This window comes from Engraulis encrasicolus, chromosome 8, assembly GCF_034702125.1.
Source record: "Engraulis encrasicolus isolate BLACKSEA-1 chromosome 8, IST_EnEncr_1.0, whole genome shotgun sequence".
In the NCBI taxonomy this organism is placed as follows: domain Eukaryota; kingdom Metazoa; phylum Chordata; class Actinopteri; order Clupeiformes; family Engraulidae; genus Engraulis; species Engraulis encrasicolus.
The window spans coordinates 3,863,828-3,888,827 of NC_085864.1; the positions used below are offsets into that span (position 1 = coordinate 3,863,828).

The 25,000-nt window shown below is 43.6% G+C and overlaps 1 protein-coding gene across 2 annotated transcripts in view; it reads right to left on the bottom strand.

The window, feature by feature from the left end:
- The window catches only part of usp32 (ubiquitin specific peptidase 32), a 117,482-nt gene that overhangs the window by 26,165 nt on the left and 66,317 nt on the right, over window positions 1–25,000 (bottom strand). For both annotated transcript variants that reach the window (XM_063204842.1, XM_063204843.1), the window contains 11 exons: window positions 23,999–24,061; window positions 23,511–23,594; window positions 22,101–22,162; window positions 19,614–19,716; window positions 17,678–17,894; window positions 14,901–15,085; window positions 12,817–12,957; window positions 8,369–8,528; window positions 3,150–3,304; window positions 1,850–1,931; window positions 838–912 (listed from right to left, as the gene is read on the bottom strand). In XM_063204842.1, the coding sequence (XP_063060912.1) occupies window positions 838–912; window positions 1,850–1,931; window positions 3,150–3,304; window positions 8,369–8,528; window positions 12,817–12,957; window positions 14,901–15,085; window positions 17,678–17,894; window positions 19,614–19,716; window positions 22,101–22,162; window positions 23,511–23,594; window positions 23,999–24,061 (1,327 nt within the window). The remainder of the gene's footprint in view (window positions 1–837; window positions 913–1,849; window positions 1,932–3,149; window positions 3,305–8,368; window positions 8,529–12,816; window positions 12,958–14,900; window positions 15,086–17,677; window positions 17,895–19,613; window positions 19,717–22,100; window positions 22,163–23,510; window positions 23,595–23,998; window positions 24,062–25,000) is intronic.

Sequence of the window (25,000 nt, forward strand, 5' to 3'; positions counted from 1 at the left end):
ACTGTGCAACATTGGTGAACCACCAGTCATTTAAGGTCATGTCTACTTTTGAATCACTGAACTAGATCATGCTGCATCTACAGTATATCGGTTGTATCCAAAGCAACTTATTGGAGAGGACGTACACATAGTAATACTTCACCCATACCTTAGCACATCTGTCACAGCACTGAAGTAAGAGCCTAATAACCCCTCATCTACAATAATAGCTCTAGCTATGAATCCCTGAAATACAGTATGCTACACTTATAACAATTTTATCCAAAGAAAGCCACTTATTAAAGGCGACATACACATTTAAACACTTCATACATGTCATACATATCTTATCACAGTGCTAAAATGGCATCTTAATAATCTTCCATCTACAAAAATAGGTCCATCTACGGTACTGTAATTTACCTCCAGCTACCATAAAAGCTCATTTTCACTAATTGCACTAAAGGTCAGAAGGGTTAAAGGATTGGCATACCTTCTGCTGCCAGCAGTTAATGATTGACAGGTGGTAGCGGTGAAAGAAGAGTGTATGTAAAGAAAGTCATTTTTAGATTCAATTTGTGCAGTGGGTAACAGGGATGGTGTGTAGTAATGGTACTAGGTCTACTACTCCTCCTACTCCTCCTCCTCCTACTACTACTACTACCACTACTAATGGTAATGGTAGTGGTGTAAGAAAAGAGTGTTTTTAGATTAACTTTGGGTCATATTTGGGCCAGTGGTGGGTAACAGGGAGGGTGTGGTGTAAATAGGTCTACAAGGAGGGTGTGGTGTAATGGTACTAGGTCTACTACTACTTCCTCAATACTGTGGTGGTGAAATATCCTGGAGGGTGATTACCTTTGTGGCGGTCGATTTTGCTGCTGTTGGCAATGAATGACATTTCCTCTGGCCAGCTCATGTCTTTGTTTCGAACTGGAAGGGGGAAAAAGAGGAGAGAGATTATGGGGCAGCCGTGGCCAAATGGTCAAGACGATGGACTTTAGATCAGAGGGTTGCAGGTTTGAATCCCTTCCACTCCCCATCTCACTCTATGGCGGAGGTGCCCTTGAGCAAGGCACCTAACCTCATATTGATCCAGGACTGTAACCAATACCCTGTACTTAAATATATAAATAAATAACTCTAAGTCGCTTTGGATAAAAAGCGTCTGTAACGGAGGATAACTAGCACAGAGTTGGCGTGGAACGTTGGTAAACCTCCCTCCGATAGCCTGATACAGTCTCGTGCCGTTGGGCCGAGAGACTAGTCTCTTGGCCCAGCGGTATCGTACTGTGTCTCCCATTGCCGAACCGTTGTAGTTGACGAGGTTGCACGTTCGATCCCCGAGGGGGGTGAACAGGTGCAAGATGACCTCCGTCACAGTGGTGCCGTGACCCGGATGGGAGTGAGGTTTAAGGGGGAGAGTGTAACGGAGGCTAACTAGCACAGAGTTGGCGTGGAACGTTGGTAAACCTCCCTCCGATAGCCTCATACAGTCTCGTGCCGTTGGGCCGAGAGACTAGTCTCTTGGCCCAGCGGTATCGTACTGTGTCTCCCATTGCCGAACCGTTGTAGTTGACGAGGTTGCACGTTCGATCCCCGAGGGGGGTGAACAGGTGCAAGATGACCTCCGTCACACGTCAGCTAAATGTAATGAAATAGAGATTATTCTACTGTTATCCACTCATTTCCTGTAGTTTCTCACTCTAAAAAAAGAACAAGTTTAAAAACCATCCATTCTTATTATTTTATGCTAGATTTGCTACATTACTGTCAAAGCCATGCAAGTTGACTGGAGATAAAGCTTTAATTAAAAGATGATTGGTGACTGTAATAACAATGATAGTAACAGTGTGAGTGACAGGCAAACCTTCAATGACTAAGTGCTGCTCGTCCTGAATCTTCAAGCTTTCTAGTGTGTGGTCCTCATCATCCAAGAGTGTGAGGTAATTCTGAGGGAAACACATGAAGAAAAAACATATTCAGGCTGTTTAGGCTGTCTAAGAAGCAACGTCTTATTGTGTAGAATGATTAGATGTTTAATTTGCATTCACGCAGACACGCTGTTTAGCAGTTTCTCATCAAAATCGCTATTCAGAGGAATCAGATTTAAAAAAAACCTCCAGCCTTCTCATTAGAAAAAAAACACCTTTTTCTACAGAATGAGATTTTTTTTTGGTATTTTGCCTTCAAAACCTTCGATGCCCCCAATTTACACAATGGCAGATCTGTGCCTTATCAGACCTGCACATTGAGGGCAGCTGAAGGACTACCATTAGAGTGGCTTTGTGCTTGGGCTTACAGATCTCCTGGTTTTAATTAAAATATCACTCCCTCAATTCAGTCCCACATGGCGATTATATTTTTCAACAGCATATGGTAGAAGCATACAAAAAAAAATCTAGACTTCTGAGAAACGACCTTTTTTCACCCAGGCATTTCATGTCTAAAAAAACCTTTCCCCATATCTTGGTCTTTGGTAAGTGACCTTCTGCTTTTGAAGAGGCACCACAGGAAATCAAGTCATTAACATCAAGATAATTTAAAAATATATAAATACAATTAATGTGCTACTGACTATACATATGCGACTGCCAAGCAACACAGTCACTACAGCGGGATGAGAGGAGGGGTATTCAGGTTTCCCAGGGCACTAAAGTACACACCACAGAGAACTGAGATATATCAATGGGTTGTATCACCAAAATGATTGTCTTCCTGGTTTTATTGGAGAAATCGGAGTGCAATGAATGCCAAATTCAAATAAAACAAAAGGACAGCTGCATACAACTGCCTTTCTTTTTTCCAAGTTTCAAAAGGAGAAGACAGCTACTTACAACTATACGTTTTGGAGACCCTGAAAGACTGAGTTGTGCTCAGTCAACTGGGGGGCAATATTCTATTGTTTTACTACTAAGGGGGGTGTTAGCAGGCTTATGATGAGGTGAAGGAGGCGTTAGCAGGCTTATGAGGAGGACGAAGCTTGAGAAGCACTGTGTTGAATGTGCACTGTGTAGGACGGTGGCCAGAGTAGGTATTGCAACTACGCTGCTCATGGAAAGTGTAGCATTAGAAAGGTAACATTTGTGAATGGGCAGCATGAATTCTGGAAAGAAACTGCTAAAAATATAACACAGTGCACCTTTAAGGCTCAGCCGTCTGCCACTCACCTCACTGTTGTAGAGCCAGAGCCTCATGTCCTCGACCTTGATGCGCAGGCGCTGTGACAGGTACTCGTGGATGTCCTTGATGGTGCCCATACAGCTGAAGCAGCCCGTGTAAGCCAGCACTCGCTTTAGGGGCGCACTGGGAGAGGGCATGTTACCTACAGGGAGTTAAACAAGGGATGAAGGGATGGAGAAAGGAAGATGGGGAGGAAAGGAGAGATGGAGGGAAGAACAGAGGGAGGATGGAATATACAAAAACATTTACCATGCCCCTCTTTGGAGAAGAAAGTGATACAACAGACAGTATATAGAGAGGATGATCATTTGCTTCACCTAACAACACACAATTACTACAGTACTCTACTACTAATGATACACAGGGCAATTTTTTGAGCAATGTTGCCAGGCAACATGATTGGCTCCTTCTTTTCTGGTGGAACGATTAAGAAAATGTGTTTGCTGCTGATCCAAGTTTTCTTGATGAAATTGTTATGGCGAAAAACAGTCCAACCGACCTCTTACAGTATTTTTGCCCAGAAACATTGCTCAAAAAGCTGCCCTGTGTCTTATCGAAAAGTGATGCAACAAATACTATATCCGGTGGATGCATTACAAGTTGTTTCAACACTAACACACAACTACCACACTGCTCTAAAGCAGTGGTTCCCAACTTGGGAGTCAGGACCCACCAAAGGGTTCGCTAAACGTCCACTGGGGCTCGTGAGTCTTGTAGAAATAGCTGCCAGCTGGTCTCATAGGACTCAATGTTAATTGCTAGCTTGGAGGTAAAATTTGCACTGCCATACTCAGAGAACGGCAGGAAATACAGGAGAAAGGTCAAACTCGATCATTTAACTTAAGGGAAGGTGTAATATGAGCTTATTTCCAAAAATGGTACAGTATCACTTTAACAGATAAATAAATAAGTTAGTCAGTCATCACAAGAGTGTTTGTGACGTAAACACCTTCAGCAAAGTTTACAATGGTAAAAATATGGGTCCCTCAAGAAAAAGGTTGGGAACCAGTGCTCTACTGCACTACTTAACACTAAATATTCAGCCATTTACTATTCTACTACTTCTCTACTCTAGCAGTGACCTCTTCTCAGAATAAACAGTATGTATTACATCTACATGTCTACTCAAAGCACAACAAAACCAAAAGTAAACTTAACATTTTCCATTACTCCAAAGCTCAAAGGGAAACCAGAAAATACCAGGATTTAACGGCATTTTAAGCCAAGGATTAGTTGTAAGAGCAGCAGCAAGAAAGATCACAAGTTTGGAAATTAATGCGGGTAGTGAGGAGGATGATCTGAGCACAAATATTTGATATCAGTGTCTACGGCCGGCCAACCACCAGTGCAGCTGGGTAATTCTTGATTCTTGAGTCCAAAGAAGAGACGAAGCTGAGAGAAAAGGGAAGGCACATCAAGTTCACCCCCATTGAGCGAGGGGCAAAATAAAGATTGTCCATTTATGTTCACAGTGCCGTGCCCGTTTTCTATATACTGTATCTCCAACCGAAGGGGACATACCTGCAGTGACACCCCCCAACCCCCCCCTCTTCCACTTTTCATGACCAGAGAGTCACCCACAGGCAGCGGCACAGGCAGACACATACACTCAACTGTGTATGTGTGTGTTTGTTCTAAACTTAACGGTGTTAATGTACCTACAAAAAAAAAACCTACTTAGCTTCTGCAATGGTTGTTCTGTATATTTCCTGTGCACTTTGTTTTTACTGATGATATCGGCTATGATTATGTCCTCAATTGTAAGTCACTTTGTTTTAAAAAGTCTGCCAAATGCGTTGTCATGTAATCTAATGTAAAAAGGTGGAGATGGTCAGCTGTAGACTGACCATTCTTATCCACCCGTTTCCATACACCAACAGGCCCCTTGCCTACCCTGGTGCCATTTCTGTTCCGAAGCAGGAAGGAGAGTCACCAGAGCATCTGAGATGTGGAAGCCTGAATTGACCTTTCATTTAGAGTAGTGCCGATGTTAACACATCTTCATCAGAGTTAAAAAAAGTAAATCTTACGTTTGTGTTCCAAAGGCTCAGCGAGTGAACTCCAACAGTTCAGGTGTTTTTGAAGAAAACCCCTCTGTTCGCCTCTGAGATCGCCGTGACGATCTGAAGATCTTGCTTGACCTGCAGTCTTTATATGTGCTCATACTCTGAGCTTGATTGGTTGACTTCCAGGTCTAAGGCTGGGGCTACCGTCCCTGAGAGCAAATCCCGTTCTAGGTCTCTTATCTAGAACTGGGCTTTTCTCAGGTCTCGGATCAATATATCGTAGTGTCCGTCATGCATTGGACATTGCTCAACTTGTCTGAACTCATATGACATTTTGACCAAACCAAACGTGTCTGGGCATGACAGGACATATTTGGCATGGTTCGCAATTGCCACTTGTGAATCACAACCAACGAGGCTAGATCAGGCAAGCGAGCTAACTTCTCAATTTCCAAAAGCTCTGATGGAAGGGGAGATGGAGACAGCAACTATGTTGAATCCAAATGAAGGGGAGCCTAATGATGAGCACGTCTGAAGTAGCTGTGGTGTGATGGCTAGAGAGTTGGAATCACAGGGTTGCAGGTTCAATGCCCACTTTACCCCTTACCACTTCTTTCCTCCCTACGTGGCTGAAGTGATCGTGAGCAAAGCTACATATTCCTACACTGCTCCGGAGACTGTAACCAATACCCTGTAGTATCTGTAAGTGGCTTTGGACCAAAGCGTCAGCTAAAGGACCAGTTCAGTCAATTTCAATATGCTGTTGTATTGCTCATGCTACCCTTGATATGTCAGTACCCAATGATGCCACATTTTTCGGCTCAGCCCTTTCCGAGATAAGAGCTATTCTAATGGGGGCAGTTTTTGTTTACATTTAAAACAAAATTAACATAGGCCTACTCCAAATATTTTCTCAAAAAGTACCGCTGTTTGCTAGTTGTCTGCTGATTTTGTATAATCATTTGGATGTTTTTCGGAATAAATAAAAATGTTTGGTAACACTTTATTTTAGGGATACATTTATTAGCACTTATACATACAATATTAATGCTTGTGTAAGTAACTTGTAAGGCATGTACTAAGCAAAATCAGACAGTTGTTAGACATTTATTCGCAAATGTCTTGTTCATGCACAATAAGGGATTTCTTACCAATATAACCTCAGTAAGGACCTAGTAGACCTAGATTTCTATTTATGAGTAAGCAGTAAGGGCCAGAATACAATGTGTATAAGCTCCTGGTACACTGTGTGAACAAACCCTGAACATTGTGAAAACAGATGTGGAATATGGGTCCCTATTCTAAAGTGATGCATTGCTCAGCGCAGATGGCTTAGGGCCCCCGCATTACCTAGGGCCCGCACTACCTAGGGCCCCCACTCTACCCAGCCCCCTCGGGAAGCAAAGTGTAAGAACTTTTCGATACTGTATCAGTCTATCACATATGTAACTCTCACTTCTGGCCCTCAGTGAGTTCATGCTGAATAGGAAGCATTATATAGCAAGGATTGGACGTAAACTTCTCAATGACGGTGGGGTGGTGAGATGTCATTTTTTCATACACCAAGTTTTAATAGTAAAAACCCTACAATAAATGCAGCATATAACAATGAGTAATAGTTTGGAAGCGAAACTAAGCTATTCCTTTGTGATAAATAAGTTAATGTTTGAGAAACTTAGCTCCAAGAAGTGCAGTGCATGATGGGTAAGCCCTTAGTCAGAAATGCAATGCATGGCCAATGCAGCAATGATAATATTTCTGTTGTTACATACATGGCAAATTGTTTGGATAGCAACTAAATTGCACAAGTGAGGGGAGGAGCTAAGGACGGCTCGGAGCTAAGGACGGCTCGGAGCTGGGTAGGTTGTCTGTTGGCCTAGATTGCGTACCCATCATGCACTGCACTGCTTGAAGCTAATGTTCTCAAACATTAACTTAATTATCACAAAATAATAGTTTAGTTTCGCTTCAAACTATTATTCTAATGTTCTGCATTTATTTTGGGTTTTTTTTACAATTAAAACTCAGTGGTACATGATAAAAATGACATCTCACCAACCCACCGACATTGACAAGTGTACGTTCAATCCTCGGCTTATTTTGCTTAGTACATGCCTTACAAGTTACTTACACAGGCATTAATATTGTATGTATTAATGCTAATAGATGTACACCAAAAAAAAAGTGTTACCAAATGTTTTTTTTAAAATGTAAACAAAGCGATGCCCCAATTACAATGACCAGGATCTCGGAAAAGACTGAAGAAGAAGAAAAAAAAATCTCAGGTACTGACAAGTCCAGGGTAGTGTAGGCATTACAACTGCATGTTATGTTGAAATTGACTGAACTGGTCCTTTAATACAATGCAATCTTTGAACACACACACACACTGGCACACACACACACACACACACACCAATTGCTTTTGTCTTTTGTCCAAAGCGACTTACAGTACCATACAGTGTATCTCTCATCATTTCCTCGTTCTACAGTACCAGTTCAAATTCGCTTTAGTGGTTCAATACAATACAATACAACACAACACGTACAGTATGACCTCTGTGCATACATGTCAACACGACACAACAATGATGGCCGCTGACAAGATGACAGCGATGGGGGGAAGTCAGGTCAGGAGAGACAAGGAGAACAGAGCAGAGGCACTGCTGTGGACATAAATGGCCACCACGTGTGTGTGTGTGCGCTTGTGTGCGTGTGTGTGTGCGTGTGCGTGCGTGCGCGTGCGTGCATCAGAAGCATGAGCAAGTAGGTTTCCCCTAAGCCGAAACAGCAGCAGGTTGCTTGTTTGATTTTGGAATTTTTGATTATGGATATTGTTTAATGATTTAGATGATTAGGAGTCGTAGGAGTCGCATTTTAGCAGGGAACAGGAAGATTAAGACAAAGGGTTGAGTAGTGGAAGTCCGCAGTAGGAGCAGGTGAAAGAGATGAACATCATCAAGGCATGATGGAGGAGCCGTCCTCCTCTCTGTCCTTTTAGATGATTAGGGGATCTGGGCATTTTTGGGGAATGGGGAGATTATGACAAATAGAAAGAAGTAGCAGGATTTGGAGGAGGTGGTAGAACAGATGGATGAGAGGTAGCGAGAGAGAGGCAGGTACGTAGTTAGTGGGTGGTGGTTTGCCCTTGGGCCACACCTCTCCTCTCCTCTCCCTTTCTTGCTGCCGGCTTACGTTACCTCGGGGTATGTGCTCGGGGAACATGCGCAGGCTGGTCATACCCATGTTGACCCAGATGTTGGACTGGGGGGTGCGCGTGGCCGGCTGCTGCCGCAGGAAGAGCAGGTAGCGGGGGAAGAGCTCCAGCTCGGGCTGCCCCGTCTTGCTGTGCTGGATCACCTGTGGAGGTCAAGGATGGAAGAATCGATCATTCAGAAGTTAAAAGCTGAACACTCAGAAAACACAGCACACTGCTTAAAGATTGTGTGTAAAGATGATGTGCTGGGCCGCCTGTGGAGTTGAAGGAAGAATCAATGATTCAGACGCTACACCAATCCTACTCAGGCCTTAACCATGGCTGAAATGGCTAAGGCACTGTACTGTTACGTCGTGAACACGGGTTCGATTCCGCCCCCAAGGTCATTTCCTGATCCCTCCCTCTCTTTCTCTCTCTATTCCATTAGGGGGTGGACCTGCAACCCTATTGCAGTGACCTTGTTATCTCTGTGTACTCACATGCATGCTGCTGATTAAGCATGTCATCTTTTGTAAGTCGCTTTGGGGGGAAAAAGTGTGCCAAAAATAACATGAATGTAATGTAAACTGTTGGTGCGCTGGATCACCTGCAGGGAGGACCTATGGAAGGGAACTGTGTCCTTGAGTAATTTAAGGATCTAAGCATGTCAGAATTTACAGAAATACAAACCCCAACTCCGATGAAGTTGGGACGTTTGGTAAACAGTGAATAAAATCAAAATGTTATCATTTTCAAAACATTCAATCTATTCATTAGATGGAGAATAGTGAAAAGACAACATATTAAGTGTTAAAACCGAGAAAAAATATTGTTTTGGGGGACATACAGTATGTACTCATTTCTAATTTGATAAATCCAACACGTCTCAAAAGAGTTGGGACGGGGACAATAAATGGCAGCAAATGTCGAGGAAGACTAAAAACAAAACAAAAGACAACACTTAACAGTTAAATACATTAACCGATGAGATGATTTTATATTAAAAACAGTGTTAATTCCTATCTTGGACATGTTTCACCAGCTTAAATGGTGGGTGTATTCCTTGTCATGTTTTGCAATGTTTTCCTTTCCGTAGTGCTTACAGTGTGACAGGTCTTGACCAAAAACCCACCATTTTATCACCTGCTGGTCCTTATGATCGAGCCAAACTGTTAAAACATAGTAGAGAATGCAATTTGACCTTACTATGTGGCAGTAATCGAAGATCTCCCTTCAAAATATAATGCGTGAGTGGCTTTTCATGCTGTTTAAAACCCATTTATACCATTCAGCACTGTATTTAACTCTACAGATGAGTGAGAACATCTTAACCAATGCACTACTGCACCCGCATGTCATCATGGAGGCTGACTTTTGAAGCTAGCACTAACACAAGTTGGATGGTCCATTTTCACTGTAGCACAGGATGTGCAATGCTCTATTATTGTCAAAAAGAATGGACTTCTACAACTTCTGCTGATTTCTGTAAGCAAAGGACAGTTTCCCATGTCTTCTGGGTCTATTTCAAGTGAGCTCAGGTGCTTAGGAGAATGTTACACCCCTGTATCATTTTCATGCATTAAGCATTCTTAATATGGTCAATTTTCAATAGCTCTAAAACCTGGAGTGCTAGAGTGAGACTACAGCCAATATATATTTCATGATGTCATGAACCTATACAATGATTTTATTAACAAAAATATGTCTTATATACACTCAATCGTGGTAAATCAAAGGGAATTCAAAAATGTATGTAATAACTATGGTAATTGCATCTTTAATTCTGAGTGACTCAGCCTCTCTGTGATGATCTTATACCTGGACACCTATATTGTCCGTCAGTACAATTCATTTTGAAATGTTCTTCTTTGTTGTTTTATCTTATTTGGATGTTTACTAAATTTCACTGATCCCCGTCCCAACTCTTTTGAGACGTGTTGGATTTATCAAATTAGAAATGAGTACATATGTCCCCCAAAACAATATTTTTTCTCGGTTTTAACACTTAATATGTTGTCTTTTCACTATTCTCCATCTAATGAATAGATTGAATGTTTTGAAAATGATAGCATTTTGATTTTATTCACTGTTTACCAAACGTCCCAACTTCATCGGAGTTGGGGTTTGTAAATATAAAAATATAAATGTCTGTGTGTGTGAGGTCTGTGTATGTGCGCGCACGTGTGTGTGTGTGTGTGTGTGTGTGTGTGTGTGTGTGTGTGTGTGTGTGTGTGTGTGTGTGTGTGTGTGTGTGTGTGTGTGTGTGTGTGTGTGTGTGTGTACACGTGTGCGTGATGACCTTGACCTTTGTGGTAGAGTGCGTGGTCCAGCTGGTCCTACAGTGAATTGTTACACTGTGCCTTAAGGATACGGTATAATGTGCTAGAATTTAATTTTTACTTTGCAAACGAAGGAGATGCATAAGCTTAATCGTTGATGAATAAAAAGGATAACACAGCGGTGGGAATAAACCAAGAAACAGATGAGATGACTAACCAGTTGGGTAGGCCCAAGGACTGAGAATTGCAGTGTGTGTGTGATGTGCCCAAAGACTAAAGCATACAAATATTGAATTTTGACAATTCACAATTCCATAGACACATGCTTCAGATGATAAGTCAGAATTGTATAATAAACAGACTACTTGTAATCTGTGATAGCAATGAACAGTAGCATCTCACAGGCAAATGCTCTCAGGATCTTTGTTCACAAAAAAGATCAATGATGACTCATTCACAAAAAAAATAGATGACTCATTCACAAAGCACCAGATCAATTGATCACTTGTTACTGTGCCGTGACAATGCTGTTTTTCTGTCTAAAGACTAAAGCTAGAATGTGGGTCAAATGTGACTTAGAGGCTGTGCAATTCAGTGAAGTAGCTAGACACAGGTTTGACATGATAACAGAGTCACAACTACAAATATGCTATCTGTAATAGTAGTAATAGACACATCAGTGACACCTTCCAACCACATGCAAATTGTTGTTCTTAGGAAATATCCTTGCAGGAAAAAAAAAACTTAAAAATACATCAGTGAACGCACATTACTAGTAAGGTGGAATGGAAGTCACTGGGGTATTTGACATACCAATGCTGTTATTTTGCAATTACAACTTTCATCTGGGGTGGGGGGCATTAATCTAACTTATTTCTTTTTAATACCAAGAAGACTGCTGGCAGGCTTATTTTAGGGTGTGTGTGTGCGTGCGTGTGTGCGTGTGTGCGTGTGTGTGTGTGTGAGCATGTGTGTGTGTGTGGATGGAGGAGGTTGGGAGGCTTATGAATTCAAGGGGGCTTGCTCAAAAAAGGTTAGGAACCACTGGTCTACAGTCAGGGTCAGCTGATTGCTTTAGCCAGACCCAGGGCAACAATCACCGGTAAGGGCCCTTTTCCTTTCAATGCATACAAAGGGAGCCCAATTCTAGGCCCCACCTTCTCCCTGGGCCTGGGCCAAATCAGCCGCTTCTCCCCGACCGTCGGCAGGCCTGGCTGGCAGTACCTGCTGGCACATCCCATGTTATGAATCCACAGGGCTAATGGGCTGTCGCCTGGGCTTTAATTAGCTCCGACTGGGGGGGCCAATAGCACTTCACCGCGAGCCAGAAGATCCTGCCATCCCATCCGTAGAGAGGAGGTGTGAGATATGGTGTATGGTGCACTGGGTGCTGCTAAAAGCAACACTGCCTCTCGTAAAAAGGTTTAATGGCTGCGTCGTGATCAAGTAGGTATGGTGCCAGTGAGATATTCTGTGTGAGTGTGCATATGGAAGGTTGGGTCTGTATTTGCAAGAGAGTGAAGAGCGAGTAGACAGAGTAGAGAGAGAGAGAGAGAGAGAGAGAGAGAGAGAGAGAGAGAGAGAGAGAGAGAGAGAGAGAGAGAGAGAGAGAGAGAGAGAGATTGGTAAACTAGAAAACTGAAGAGCGACCTACTCTACCTGAGCGATGGAAGTCATTATTTCTGTACGAAGGGTCGGCAAATAAAGCAATCAAAGTGAATTCGCCGGGAGTGAAGCAACCTGAGCGACCATAGCAAATTTCAGCGATTACAGTCAAGCTAATATTATGGTGATGAGCTATGACACGGTTCGGTGAATACCAATTGGAATGTTCCAATCTCTGAATGTCCCAGGCTGAAGAGCCAGCGCCGTTATGTGATTAGCTAAATCAAACATGTCAATGTCACGTCCAGAGCAGCGAATACGGCAAATTTATGGCCAAACTTCCTCTGCGACCTCGGCTTCTCGGGTAGCGTAGGTCGTTTCTGGAGAACATGCATCTTTATGTGTGTGTGGGAGATGGTGAGTTGTGTACATGATATGCTGTTTATGATGGTTTCGCCTGTGTGTGTGTGTGTGTGTGTGTGTGTGTGTGTGTGTGTGTGTGTGTGTGTGTGTGTGTGTGTGTGTGTGTGTGTGTGTGTGTGTGTGTGTGTGTGTGTGTCAGACGTACCGGTCGTGGCAGGCTGAGGTTGGCACCGTACCAGTGGTAGAGTGCCCTCCACACCGGCTCTGGCACCGTCTCAAAGTCCCGGCCCACTGCCAGGGGTGGAGAACGCTTCAGACGCCCGCCCTCCATCGTTAACGTCGGAGCCTGACAGAGAAGATGAGGGGAAGATGGAGGAGAGAGAGAGAGAGAGAGAGAGAGAGAGAGAGAGAGAGAGAAAGCGATGAGAATGGGTTAAGGAGGACAGGATGGACAAACGAAATGTTTGTCAGGACAGAAACAAAACGAGTGGGACAAGAAAGAGAGGCGGACAAAGAGGGAGAGAGAAATAAAAGATGACAAGAGAGATATGGAAAGAATGCGTATCGGAAGGGGAAAAAAATAGGGATGGACAGGGAAGGAGAGAGATACAGCGAAGGATAGAGATGAAATGTGTGTCGGGAGAGATAAATGAGAAATGGCCGGAGAGGAAGAGAGAAAGAGAGAGGGAAAGGACAGTGTACACGTTGAGAGAGGAGAGGAAGGCGGGCAGGTAGCCAGATAGAGTGAAAGGGGGTGGAGGTGGAGGTGGAGGTGGAGGTGGAGAGGGGGCAGAGGGGACAAAGTCAAACTCATCACTTTGGCTTTCTCAGATGTCAATGATAAAGCCTGACCTAATGCACTGCACTCCCTCTGGGTCTTTGGAGATAACTCTGACAAGAGCAGCACACTACCTGTCCACTGTAGACAGACAAAGTGAGAGAGAGAGAGTGAGAGTGAGAGTGAGAGTGAGAGTGAGAGTGAGAGAGAGTGAGAGTGAGAGTGAGAGTGAGAGTGAGAGTGAGAGAGAGAGAGAGAGACTGACAGATGAAAATAAGAATAGCGATAGCGATAGATGAAAGAGGAAAAATCATGATATAGAAGGAAGAGAAGAGGGAAAAGAGGAGAGCAGAAAAGAGGGAAGTAGAGTAAACTGAAATGGTGATTGAGAGGGAGAGAAGACATGCAAAATAGACGTACAGAGAGAGAGAGAGAGAGAGAGAGAGAGAGAGAGAGAGAGAGATAGAGAGAGAGAAGAGAGAGTAGAGATAGAGAGTAGTGTATGCTGCGTCAGTGCGGAGGTGTGTGGCGAGAATCAGAGCCGGCCCCGGCTGAAAGCGCTTTGACAACTCTCTGACGGGTACCAAAATAAACCGGCGCTCGCCTCTGCAATACTCCACTGGGCCAAGAGCTATCCGGCTGCCCGCACACACACACGCACGCACATTCGCCGATCCTCACTCTCTGAGCATTTGACTCAGAATCTGAATGAGCTGCTTGCTTACACCTTGACTCTGCCAAATATGTCTGATACATCTTTGCTGCAAGTGTGCCAGAAACGGTTGTCCAGAATGGGTTGAAAGTTTTTATGACTGCAGCCAAGAACCAGTTTTGCTTATCTCTACAAAGGGATGCAAAAATGTTTACTGGACAGAGTTTGTCAGCTAAGCATGACTAGGCAAATTAGGACCATGTTGATAGTACGGTGGTGGCCAAGATATGTTTATGTGAAGCTCAAAATGGTCATCAAGCTTACATACCATTTAGACAGATGAATAGTGGAACACCTGTATGGCTCTCTATATCTCTCTTTCTCTCTCTCTCTCATGCATGCACAAACATGCATGCACACTAGGGATGCAAATGATTAATCGATTAATCGACTTTACTCGATTAATGCGTTAATCGATTAAAAAACATTATCGCAATCTAGATTGATCGACAATTCAACTGTCAAGAGACCCAGGTGAAATGGGCATGTGAAGAGTGTGTGTGAAGAGGGGTGTGAATAGTGTGAATATTTAAATCACCGTTGGATTAAAGAATTGAAATAGAATTAATTTAAATGTGAAAAAGATTTCGGGGGGGAAACGCCGCTTATCAATTAATCGTAAGAAGACCATCAACTAATGATTAATGAATTAATCGATAATTTGCATCCCTAATGCACACAGAAGCACACACATACACATGCGTGCATGAACGCACAAATGTGAACACATGCAGACACAGACAGACACACACGCACGCAGGAAACCCACACACCCACCCACACACACATACACACACACCTTCACAGGGTCTGTGAGGACGAGTGGCTGGTTGTCTATGGCGGCGGGTCTCTGTGTGGTGAGGGGGGAGGGCAGGTGGCCATTGGAGGTGGAGCTGGAGAAGCACTGGTTGTTGTTGTCCGAGGCGTTGTGCTGCCGCGCGAAGCACAGCTCCGTCGCCGACGAACTCATGTGAGGGATCAGGCCTGAGGGGGGGACAGCAGACAGGAAGTGACGTCAGACAGGAAACGACATTACACAGTGAGTGGCATCAGACAGGGAGTGCATCTTAATATGCGACCTTGCCTCCTCCACTTGCCTCCTCCACTTGCTTCTCGTCATGATGACATCACTGACAACAGCATTATATTTCAATATCTTGCAAAAGCTCAATTGTAGAGTCTTTTTCTCGTTTGCAATTGGGATGGTGAATGAAAAACAGTCCCTCAAAAGTTGTTGTGGCGAGGCTGACAGCTGGGAAACTTTATCGTTTTCTCCACGGAGGAGGGGCCAGGAGGCGGGGCGAGGAGACAAGCACAAGTGGAGGAGGCAAGGTCACATATTGGGATGCACCCAGGAAGTAGGCATTGGGTTCTTTCCATTATCCTAACTCCCGTCCTCTCTTGTGCTTGGGGCGTTGTGAAGACGTACGTTTAAATCAATATCTTGCAAAAGCGCAATTTCAAAGGTCATTTTCTCTCTTGCAATCGGGATGTTGAATGGGTAAACGCTCCCCAAATGTTGTTGTGGCTAGGCTAACAGTGGGGAAACTGAATTGTTTTCTTTAAGGAGGCGGGGTGTGATCGAAGCATGAGGCCTAGGGCTGTAACGATATTGTATCGAATCGAGAAATCGTGATACACAGAGTCACGATACTGAATCGCGATACAAGGAGGCAGTATCGTGATACGCCCTTTTAACGTTTTGATACCCATCAGCCCAGAAAACAACCACATGATATGAAGTGATAGTGCTTCCAAGAATCATCATTATTATATAGAAACTTTCTAAAATTATTAGTAGCCTCTTGTAACCCATTCTAGCTATTAACTATCATAATTTTTATTCATAAATTTTATAATGTATGCAAATGTGAAATTGTGGGGTGTATCGAACCGTACGTCATGAATCGTGATACAAATCGAATCGTGAGTTGAGTGTATCGTTACAGCCCTAGTGAGGCCACAAGCACAGGTCAAGGACAGGAGTTAGAATAATAGAAATGACACAGTGTCTCTCTGAAGGTTGTCATTCATCCAGGTTAGAATCCATGTCAGTGTTATTGGATGACTACACTTACAGTATTCAAACAAGGACCTTGACGACATTAGATGCTAGCAGTCTATAATAAACAAAACATGGACGAATTCTCTCTTCAAAACTCAAAGAGGTCCAGTTGCTCACGGCTAAACTGTTTGGATAAACATGACCTGGATGAATCTTCATAAACAAATATTAACATGTAGTAGTAGTATCCGAGGAGCCATAAGTGATGAGATGTAGGTAACTGAATTTCTATTCTGAGCCTGTAGGCATTTCACCTTTGACATGGTCTTCAATCTCCAAGTACAAGTACAAGTCACCTTACCCCGTGACCACTTATCACATCTGACAGCGATGACAGTAGCTGTCCGGCTTCAAAGGAGAGCACATTTCACACGCTCAAATTGTGATGACTCAGGCATTTCTTTGGGGAGTAGTGATTGCTCTCCAGGGAGACACTGAGAAAAAGTACTGTGGGCACTTAAACTTAGCGGCCTTAATGACTTTGGGCTTAATGACTTTAAACTCCTTCATCTCAAATATGAAAACAACAACAATCAGAAGGTCCAGATCCGTACAATGAAAATTGTGTAGTATAGTATTCAATCACACACACATTTTTTCTCTCTGTCACAATTGCTTTCTCTGCCACAATTGCCCCCCCCTCTCTCTCTCAAATCAAAAGAGAATAACTCTACTGTGTGCAATTTGTTTTCTCTGAAACTGTGCAAAACATGTCTGCTGCCAGGCATACATGGGCACGCTAGGGCATACAGGGTCATGATGAAACTAAAGGTCAGTTGAAACTGAAGGTTGGGGTTTGATTAGGGCCAGAGGGTACTTGCCCCCATCTTGCTCTCCCACTCGCTTATCTATAACAAAAGTCAATCTGAGTAACTCTACTCTGTGGAGTCTGTTTGATCAGAATCTGGGAAACCATGTCTGTTGCAAGGCATGGGCATTCTAGGGCATACAAGGGCATTCAAGGTCAGGATGGAGGTCAATTGAAACTAAAGGCTGGAGGTCTACGAGGTCAAAGCTGCCTCAAGCTGTTTCCAGATGACCAAGCCTGGTATAAGAGCTCCTGTACCATTTAGTTACGGGAATGGTCCACATTCATGGCATTACATATGCCCATAACGTCCCATAGCAACGCTTTGCCACTAAAAAAGGCTATCACTGTTCACCATTTCAGGTTTATATTTATATGGTATGTTTATAATGTTTGTAATCAGATTTATATACATAGTATGTTTTTTAGGTGATTTTATTTTATTTGAAAGGAAAGTGTGAGATGGTGACAAGAAGTGAGTGACAGAGAGAGATGGGAAAGAAGCGGAAATGACCTCGGGCTGGAACTGGAGTCCCTGGTGTAACAGTCAGTGCCCTAACCGTTTGAGCCATGGCCGGGGCCCAAACGCTCTGCTTTAAGATTTCAGTGTGAAAATATCATCCAGTTCAACATCAGTTATGGGAACCAGCACCAAGACTGTTCTCAGCTAGCTAACGCTTCCCAATCCCCACCACCCACTCACCGGTGCTGGGGCTTTCCACTGCCTCCGACGCACTGGAGATGTCCGAGGACTTGTCGTCAGAGGAGCTGGAGGACCGCACCACCCCTCCGCTGCCGTTGGTGTAACCCGCTCGCGAGGGCAGGGGGGCGGGCTCCACGCCAGCACTGGACTGGGGGCTGCTTCTCCTCCCAGCACCCAGGCTGATGGAGGGCTGCTCCACCACAATGGACTTGTTGTCCTGCCCAGAACAAGAACAACACAGGGAGGATGGAGATGGGTTGTGGGGGGAGAAAGAAATGAAATGAACTTCCCACATCTTTGCTGAGAGACACAGCACACCACAGACATGCTTTGGTTACACTTGACTTGACACCAGCATCATACGCATGACATGACAGTGACATAATAGTGTCATAGTGTCACACAATAGTGGTGACACAGCCATGGACAAGTCATAAACATTATGTCAATGCCATAAACGTTTTATGGTCATGAAAAGTTGACATTGTTAGGGATGTCTTTAACCATAACTGAATGTCACTTAATGGCAACAGTCATAAAATGTTCGTAACATGGACATAATGTTTATGACACATCCACGACTGCATTACAGCACTGTTGTGACACTGTCTTGTCATACCTATGAAGCCGACGTCAAGTAAAGTGTTACCCATGTTTTCCCCCATGAGCACTTGCATGGGCCCAATGTCTGGAGCTTTGTATGGATCGGAAGCTTCAACATATTTGGTTTGAAACTAGGGGTGGGTATTGGCAAGGGCTTCACGATTCGACGCCCATCACAATACACATGCCACGATGCGATACTTTCACAATAAATTGCAATACATATAATATTGCAATTCATTGCAATATTTACTTCAGTGGATGTGTAAAAACACAGCTCACTTGCCAGTTGCTGTGTAGTATTGTAGAGATAAATGTAGAGCTTATACATTAAATCAATTTCTCTATAAGAAATAGTTGTGACCTAAACAACTTGCTTGCAGACTGATGTGCAAGTTGTGGGACAAGTTTGAAATGTATTACTGTGACCATCAACATTGAATTCCAGAGACTAATAGCCCTTGAAATGACATTCCTGGCAACTGGTTTCCTCACAGCACCCTGTCCTGCCCCAACCTCACGGTGAAAAGCGGAAATATGACAAGCGACAATAAAGGAAAATACTGTATTTTTTGGATGGCGTAATGGGTGCTGTGCCATAAAGGCTGTAAATAAAAACATTACGGATGATTAATTAAGTAAAATAACTGTATCTTATTTGAAATCAATGGATTCCCAGACATCTGTCTATCTACCGGTAGATAAAGAGCAAAATCATAATCATCAAAAGACAAAACAGAACAGCAACGAAACACAAAACCCCCCACAAAAAACCCCATCAAAACAGCAGTGGGGGGTCCTTTGAGCTGAATATGATACATTAAGCTGACATTTAAACAGCACATCGGTCACACCCCATGAGTTAAAATTTCAAAGGAAGTTGGAGACGGATGCATTTAACTAGATAAAGAACAAGGGAGACAGAGATGGAGGCATGCATAGGCCCTAGTTCCAAATAAGTGTAGTAAAATGAAAACATTACATTACATTACATTACATTACATTACATTACATTAAATCACACTTAGCTGATGCTTCTTTATCCAAAGTGACTTACAGTTATTTTAGGTCCAGGGTATTGGTTACACTCCCTGGAGCAATGTGAGGTTAAGTGCCTTGCTCAAGGGCACTTCAGCCACTGATGAACGTGCTGGTAAGGGTGGAATTTGAACCTGCAACACTCTGATCTAAAGGCCAGCACTCTAACCACTGAGCCATGGCTGCCACTTTCCAATTTAAAATGTATGAAAGAGGGGAAAAGAAACAAAAAAGAGAGCAAGTGACCCAACACCACACCTGAATGTGAAAAGACAAACATCATGGGGATACTCACGTATTTGACATAATCCTTCCACTGCTGCCACCACTGCATGGAGATGAGGAACCAGTTCTGGCCCGTCTTCAGCCCATGCCTGCTTTCCCTCTCCAGCCAGCCCCTGGACAACACAGCACAACACAGGCACCATCAGCACAGCACAACACAGGCCCCATCAGTCCAACACAGCACATATTACATTACATTACACTACATTACTTAGCTGACACAGTTATTTAGGCACTGGTTGGCATGGCTTACAGTCCCTGTGCTGGAGCAATGTGGGGTTAAGATGCTTTGCTCGCTCATGTGGTACTTCAGTGATGGATAATTAAGGGATTCGACCCTGCAACCTTCCGATACCAAGATCAACCATCTCTAACCATTAGGCCTATGGCTGCCCCACATACTACACACGTAGGTCCCACCAACCCAGAATATCACATACTCCATCAGCCCAGCCCAGCCCAGTACAGCACAGTCATTGCATTGCATTACATGGCACTTAACATGGGCCCTCAGCCACAACGACTTACAGTAAACACAGTAAAGGGACAGACCTCCAGGATCAACGTGAGGTTAAGTGCCTTGCTCAGGGGGCAAGGGAGCCCTGGATCGAAGCAGCAGACACAATCTGGTGTTGTTGACGGCCAGCCAAGTGAAAGTGAAGTGAAAGTGAAAGTAAAAGAAAGCCCATTGGGAAACTCCAACTCCCATTGTCATTGTGACACAGCACTCCACAGCACACAAGTGCACACTGCACACAACGAAATTGCATTTATGCCTCACCCGTGCAAGGGGGCAGCCCTCAGTGGCGCCCCATGGGGAGCAGTGCGGTGGGACGGTACCATGCTCAGGGTACCTCAGTCATGGAGGAGGATGGGGGAGAGCACTGGTTGATTACTCCCCCCACCAACCTGGCGGGTCGGGAGTCGAACCGGCAACCTCTGGGATGCAAGTCTGACGCCCTAACCGCTTACCCATGACTGCCCAAGTACTGTAACCCAAAGACTGTCCCCCTGTCTCTCGAGAAACCTGGGTTTGTTTGCTTTGCATCACGGTGCAAAATGGTGACATACTGTATTCTGGTACTGAATTCAATTTTGTAACTAAATTAAATCATGGTCTTCAAGACAACCAAATACTCTCTCTCTCTCTCTCTCTCTCTCTCTCTCTCTCTCTCTCTCTCTCTCTCTCTCTCTCTCTATCCTCTCTCTCTCGCGCTCTCTCTCTCTCTCTCTCTCTCTCTCTCTCTCTCTCTCTCTCTCTCTCACAATCACATCAAAAGACTTGCAGGCAATGAGGCCATCTGGACTGAAGAACTCTTTCTTATTCTCAGGAATGCAACAAATGCAGACCATCCCAAAGAAGGGCTTTTGAGGACAGCACATGCACTAAAATGGCCAAACACATGAGTATTCACACAGAAATAAAAACTAAAAATAGAGATTTTTTGATGTGTTTGACCTAAGACCGTGTGTTTGACCTGGTCATGTGACTCAGACATAAAATTAAACACTACCACAAAAAAAGCAATTCTTAGAGTTGAATACATTATCATTCAACAAAAGCAATGTAGGGTTATATGTCTTGCTCAGGAACTCTTCAGCAATCAATGAGCATGCAGATCATTACACATTTATTCTCCTGAAGGCACATTCTGCCTCCTGGTACGGGATTTGACCACTCTAGCCTGATGCACCAGCAGCCAGCCATCACTGCTGGAGGGAAATTTAACTGAGCAGAGGGCACTGTCTAGCACTAGCCTGCATACAGAACATATGACATCGGATGACCAAATCCATCCAAGACCTACTTGGGTCAATGACGTTTCTTTAGTAGTAGCAGATGTCAGGTGGTACAACCACAGCTAATGCCCATACATGAATTAATATTGATATTTAATGTGCATGCGATGAATATGCTTCTTAGATATAGCGCTGAAAACCAAACAAAAAATATAATTTAATCCATACCATAGTTACATTAGCTGTGGTGGCAACACCCTGACGTCTCCTACTACAAAAACGTCATTGGCTCATTTACCATACTAGGCCTAATGATGCAGGACTCCAGCCCACTAAACAGTAGCTTGATGGATCAGCCACTGTCACTGTTGGAGGGAAATGAAACTAAACATTAAGTGGTTCTGGTCTGAGTACAGTACTCAGGTTTTCCCGTGAAAAAAACATTGTGTGGCGCAGCACCACAGAATGAAAATCAAGCACCATAAATTGACCAACAGCCACACATATAGTACATGTCAATGGGAGGTATACATAGAACACTTGCACTGGATCGAATTGTCTGTGTCGCACCACACAATGCTAGATCTCTGTGAAACACTGCAAGGCAAGGCATACACAGATGCAGTTCAAAGTGCTTCGCTGGGTAGTGTATGTGATGGGATGAGCCACTCCATCTGGGCCACAGCTGCCCAGCAGCTTGAGCAGCATTGAGAGGATGAGCGCTGTAAGACGAGTGTTTAGAAGCGGCTTACTGTACCTGATGATCTGGCCCTCCTCCTCTGGCGTAGCTGGCCTCAGACCAAGCACTATGTGGCACACCTGCAGCATTCACAAGAAAGAGAAAGCGCATCATAATATAATATAATATAATATAATATAATACAATATAATATAATATAATATAATATAATATAATATAATATAATATAATATAATATAATATGTGTATGTCACTGTACATTTAATGTCAAATGTACCTCTCATATAACTTGAAAGACAGGTATTTCAATGTAGAACAAGCATACAAAAACAGGTGGTGAATGTATGATGATTATTATTAAGTGGGCTTGCCCCAGCAAGTGCCACTTATTGTAATATCTAAATCCTGTTTATTGCTTGCTTATTGCTTGCTTGCTTATCTTGTGTAAACCTGGAAATTTGAAAATATATAACCTCCTAGGCCTTTTGAGATAGAGACAACGTTCAAACACCAAAACGACCAGTTTGGAGATGCTATGTTATGGTCTTGCGTGTCCGACTGTCCGTACCTCTTGTCGTTTTTTCGTTTTTGTGTGACTTTTGGTCCCCATACATAACAATGGTGGACTGCTGTGATGGAATGTTCGTACGCACTAAGAGACCAGAGGGTGACAAAGGTTTTTCAATCATAAAACGTCAACACTTTCACCTATAAACTTGGTTGAACCTTTGATGCAGAGGTCTGGAATATGACTCCAATCAGTGAAAATGTCATGTGCCAACTCTTAATCATTTTTGAATGACAGCAGTTTAAAAATCCCAATGGGATTTTTCCCATTCATTTAGAAGTCGTTAACGGGTCAGCGCATAGCTCTCAAGATGTCCATTTTTTGACTGAACTATTAGAGCTATAAAGTTGGTTGAAACGTTGTTGGAGAGGTCTGGAATCTGACTGTGATCTGACTGTGAACTCTTAATAGTTTTTGAATAACAGCAATTTAAAAAAATGAGCACTAGAATGACTCAGCAGTCTGCTTTAACTGCACAATACTAACTGTCAGTAGCCAGAACCAGAACAGGTGTTGCCATTCTCAACTGCCACCTTTGAAAAGGATTCTGGAAATCTGCAGTAGAATACTTCTAGGCAATTTCATAATGTCTTGCTGGGGAACCAATTATAGCCAGCTGCTTGTGGCTACGGTGTTGGTGTTGAAGATCAGAAGGTTGCAAGCTAGCATCTGACTCTGACTCAGATTCCTTTTCAGATTTCATTATATTATATACCGTGTTCCTTAGGTAAGCTAAAATAGCATGTATGTTATTTATTTTACTAAAACGGCTCATCTCTGTCCACTTTTTGTATGTGTATGTGCAGTAGGGTGTCTGCGAGAATGCAATTTTGTTCACTGCTGAAGTTATTCCTCAAAGTAAATAGCGTGGCCTTGTGATAAGGGCGCCGTGAGGTCACCTGAAACAGCAGGTTGAGGAACTCGTTGGCCAGGGCACTCTTCACACTCCAGATCTGGTAGTCCTCCAGGGTCAGCTGCCCCACCTGCAGCAGCAGCAGCAGCACACAACAATTACATCACTTCAAAAACAAATATATATTCACTTTTCTGAAGATATATTTGGGGCTTTTTTATGCCTTTATTTGAGATATGACAGTTTTAGAGTGTGACAGGAAACAAGTGGGGAGAGAGAGATGGGGAGGGATCGGCAAAGAACCTCGGGCCGGAATCGAATCCAAGTCGCCGGTGTAATGGCACAGTGTCTTAGCTCATTGAGAGATTACTCATACACAAAGAAGAAACAGGATTCATGGCATGTGACAACAAAGAGGTTGTGACCCACAATGATCTCTCTCTCTCTCACACACACACGGCCCACTGTACTGTATGCACATTCAAGTCCACACGCACGCACGCACGCACGCGCACTAAATGATTTGATGGCTACCTTCGTTGTGTCGTGCATTGTCAAAATGCCATCCACTATGTCCGACACGTTAGCTAGCAGTTCCTAGAGAGAGAGAGAGAGAGAGAGAGAGAGAGAGAGAGAGAGAGAGAGAGAGAGAAAGAGAAAGAGAGAGAGAGATTAAAGCCACACAGTCTAGCCTACTGTATAAAATACAACATAAACTTGCCGTAATGTCAGTTAAGTTGCTTATAGAGCGGCTTCATAAAAGATTATTTCCTCATCATTGTGTACACAATCAATCCCGTCACACCCCTCCAGGGAAACATCAATTTTGCACGGAGTTGCCTCATAGACTGAAGTGCTGTGCAATCGGTCCTCTGTGCATTCACTACACCAACAGAGAGGCTGCTGTGGCCTTTCGCTTTGACTAAGTAATTAAAATCTAAACAGCACTGGGGAAAAAATGGCGTTTTGGTGTTGAGCCCACTGGATTTCAAGAGTGCTCTATATAGTACTGCAGAATAATCATGAAAATATTATTAATAATAAAAAGCAATCCACTCTTAAAAGAAAACACAGTATGAGTTTGTTTCTGAACTGTTGTGAACAGCTCATGTAACAAGAGATTGACGTCATTTGCGCCCATTGAGACAGTTGGAGAGAAAGGAAAATAAGGAAATGATTTGCGCTAGCTCATGCAGAAGGTAAACACTGCTGACTAAAGAACCATTTGACTGCAGGAAGTGCAAGATAACTGCTGTGTGACAATAATGAGATTTCTGTGCATGGGGACCACCATGGGGGCAGCCATCTTGACCATGCTGGCTGCTAAGACCAAGGGCCAAGGCTCACTCCAGCCCCTTTTTACACCGCTCTTTAGTGAAGGAAGGAGCCTGAGGCATCAGTCACGCTCGTTTTGTGCCAATAGAATTGAGTGGAGGCGCTTGGTGGTGCAAGCCTGGCTTAAGAAGAAGTCAGCCCACTTGTTGTCGATCCCCGGTCCTCGGAAGTATCAAACATGAGCTTCGATTGCGACACACA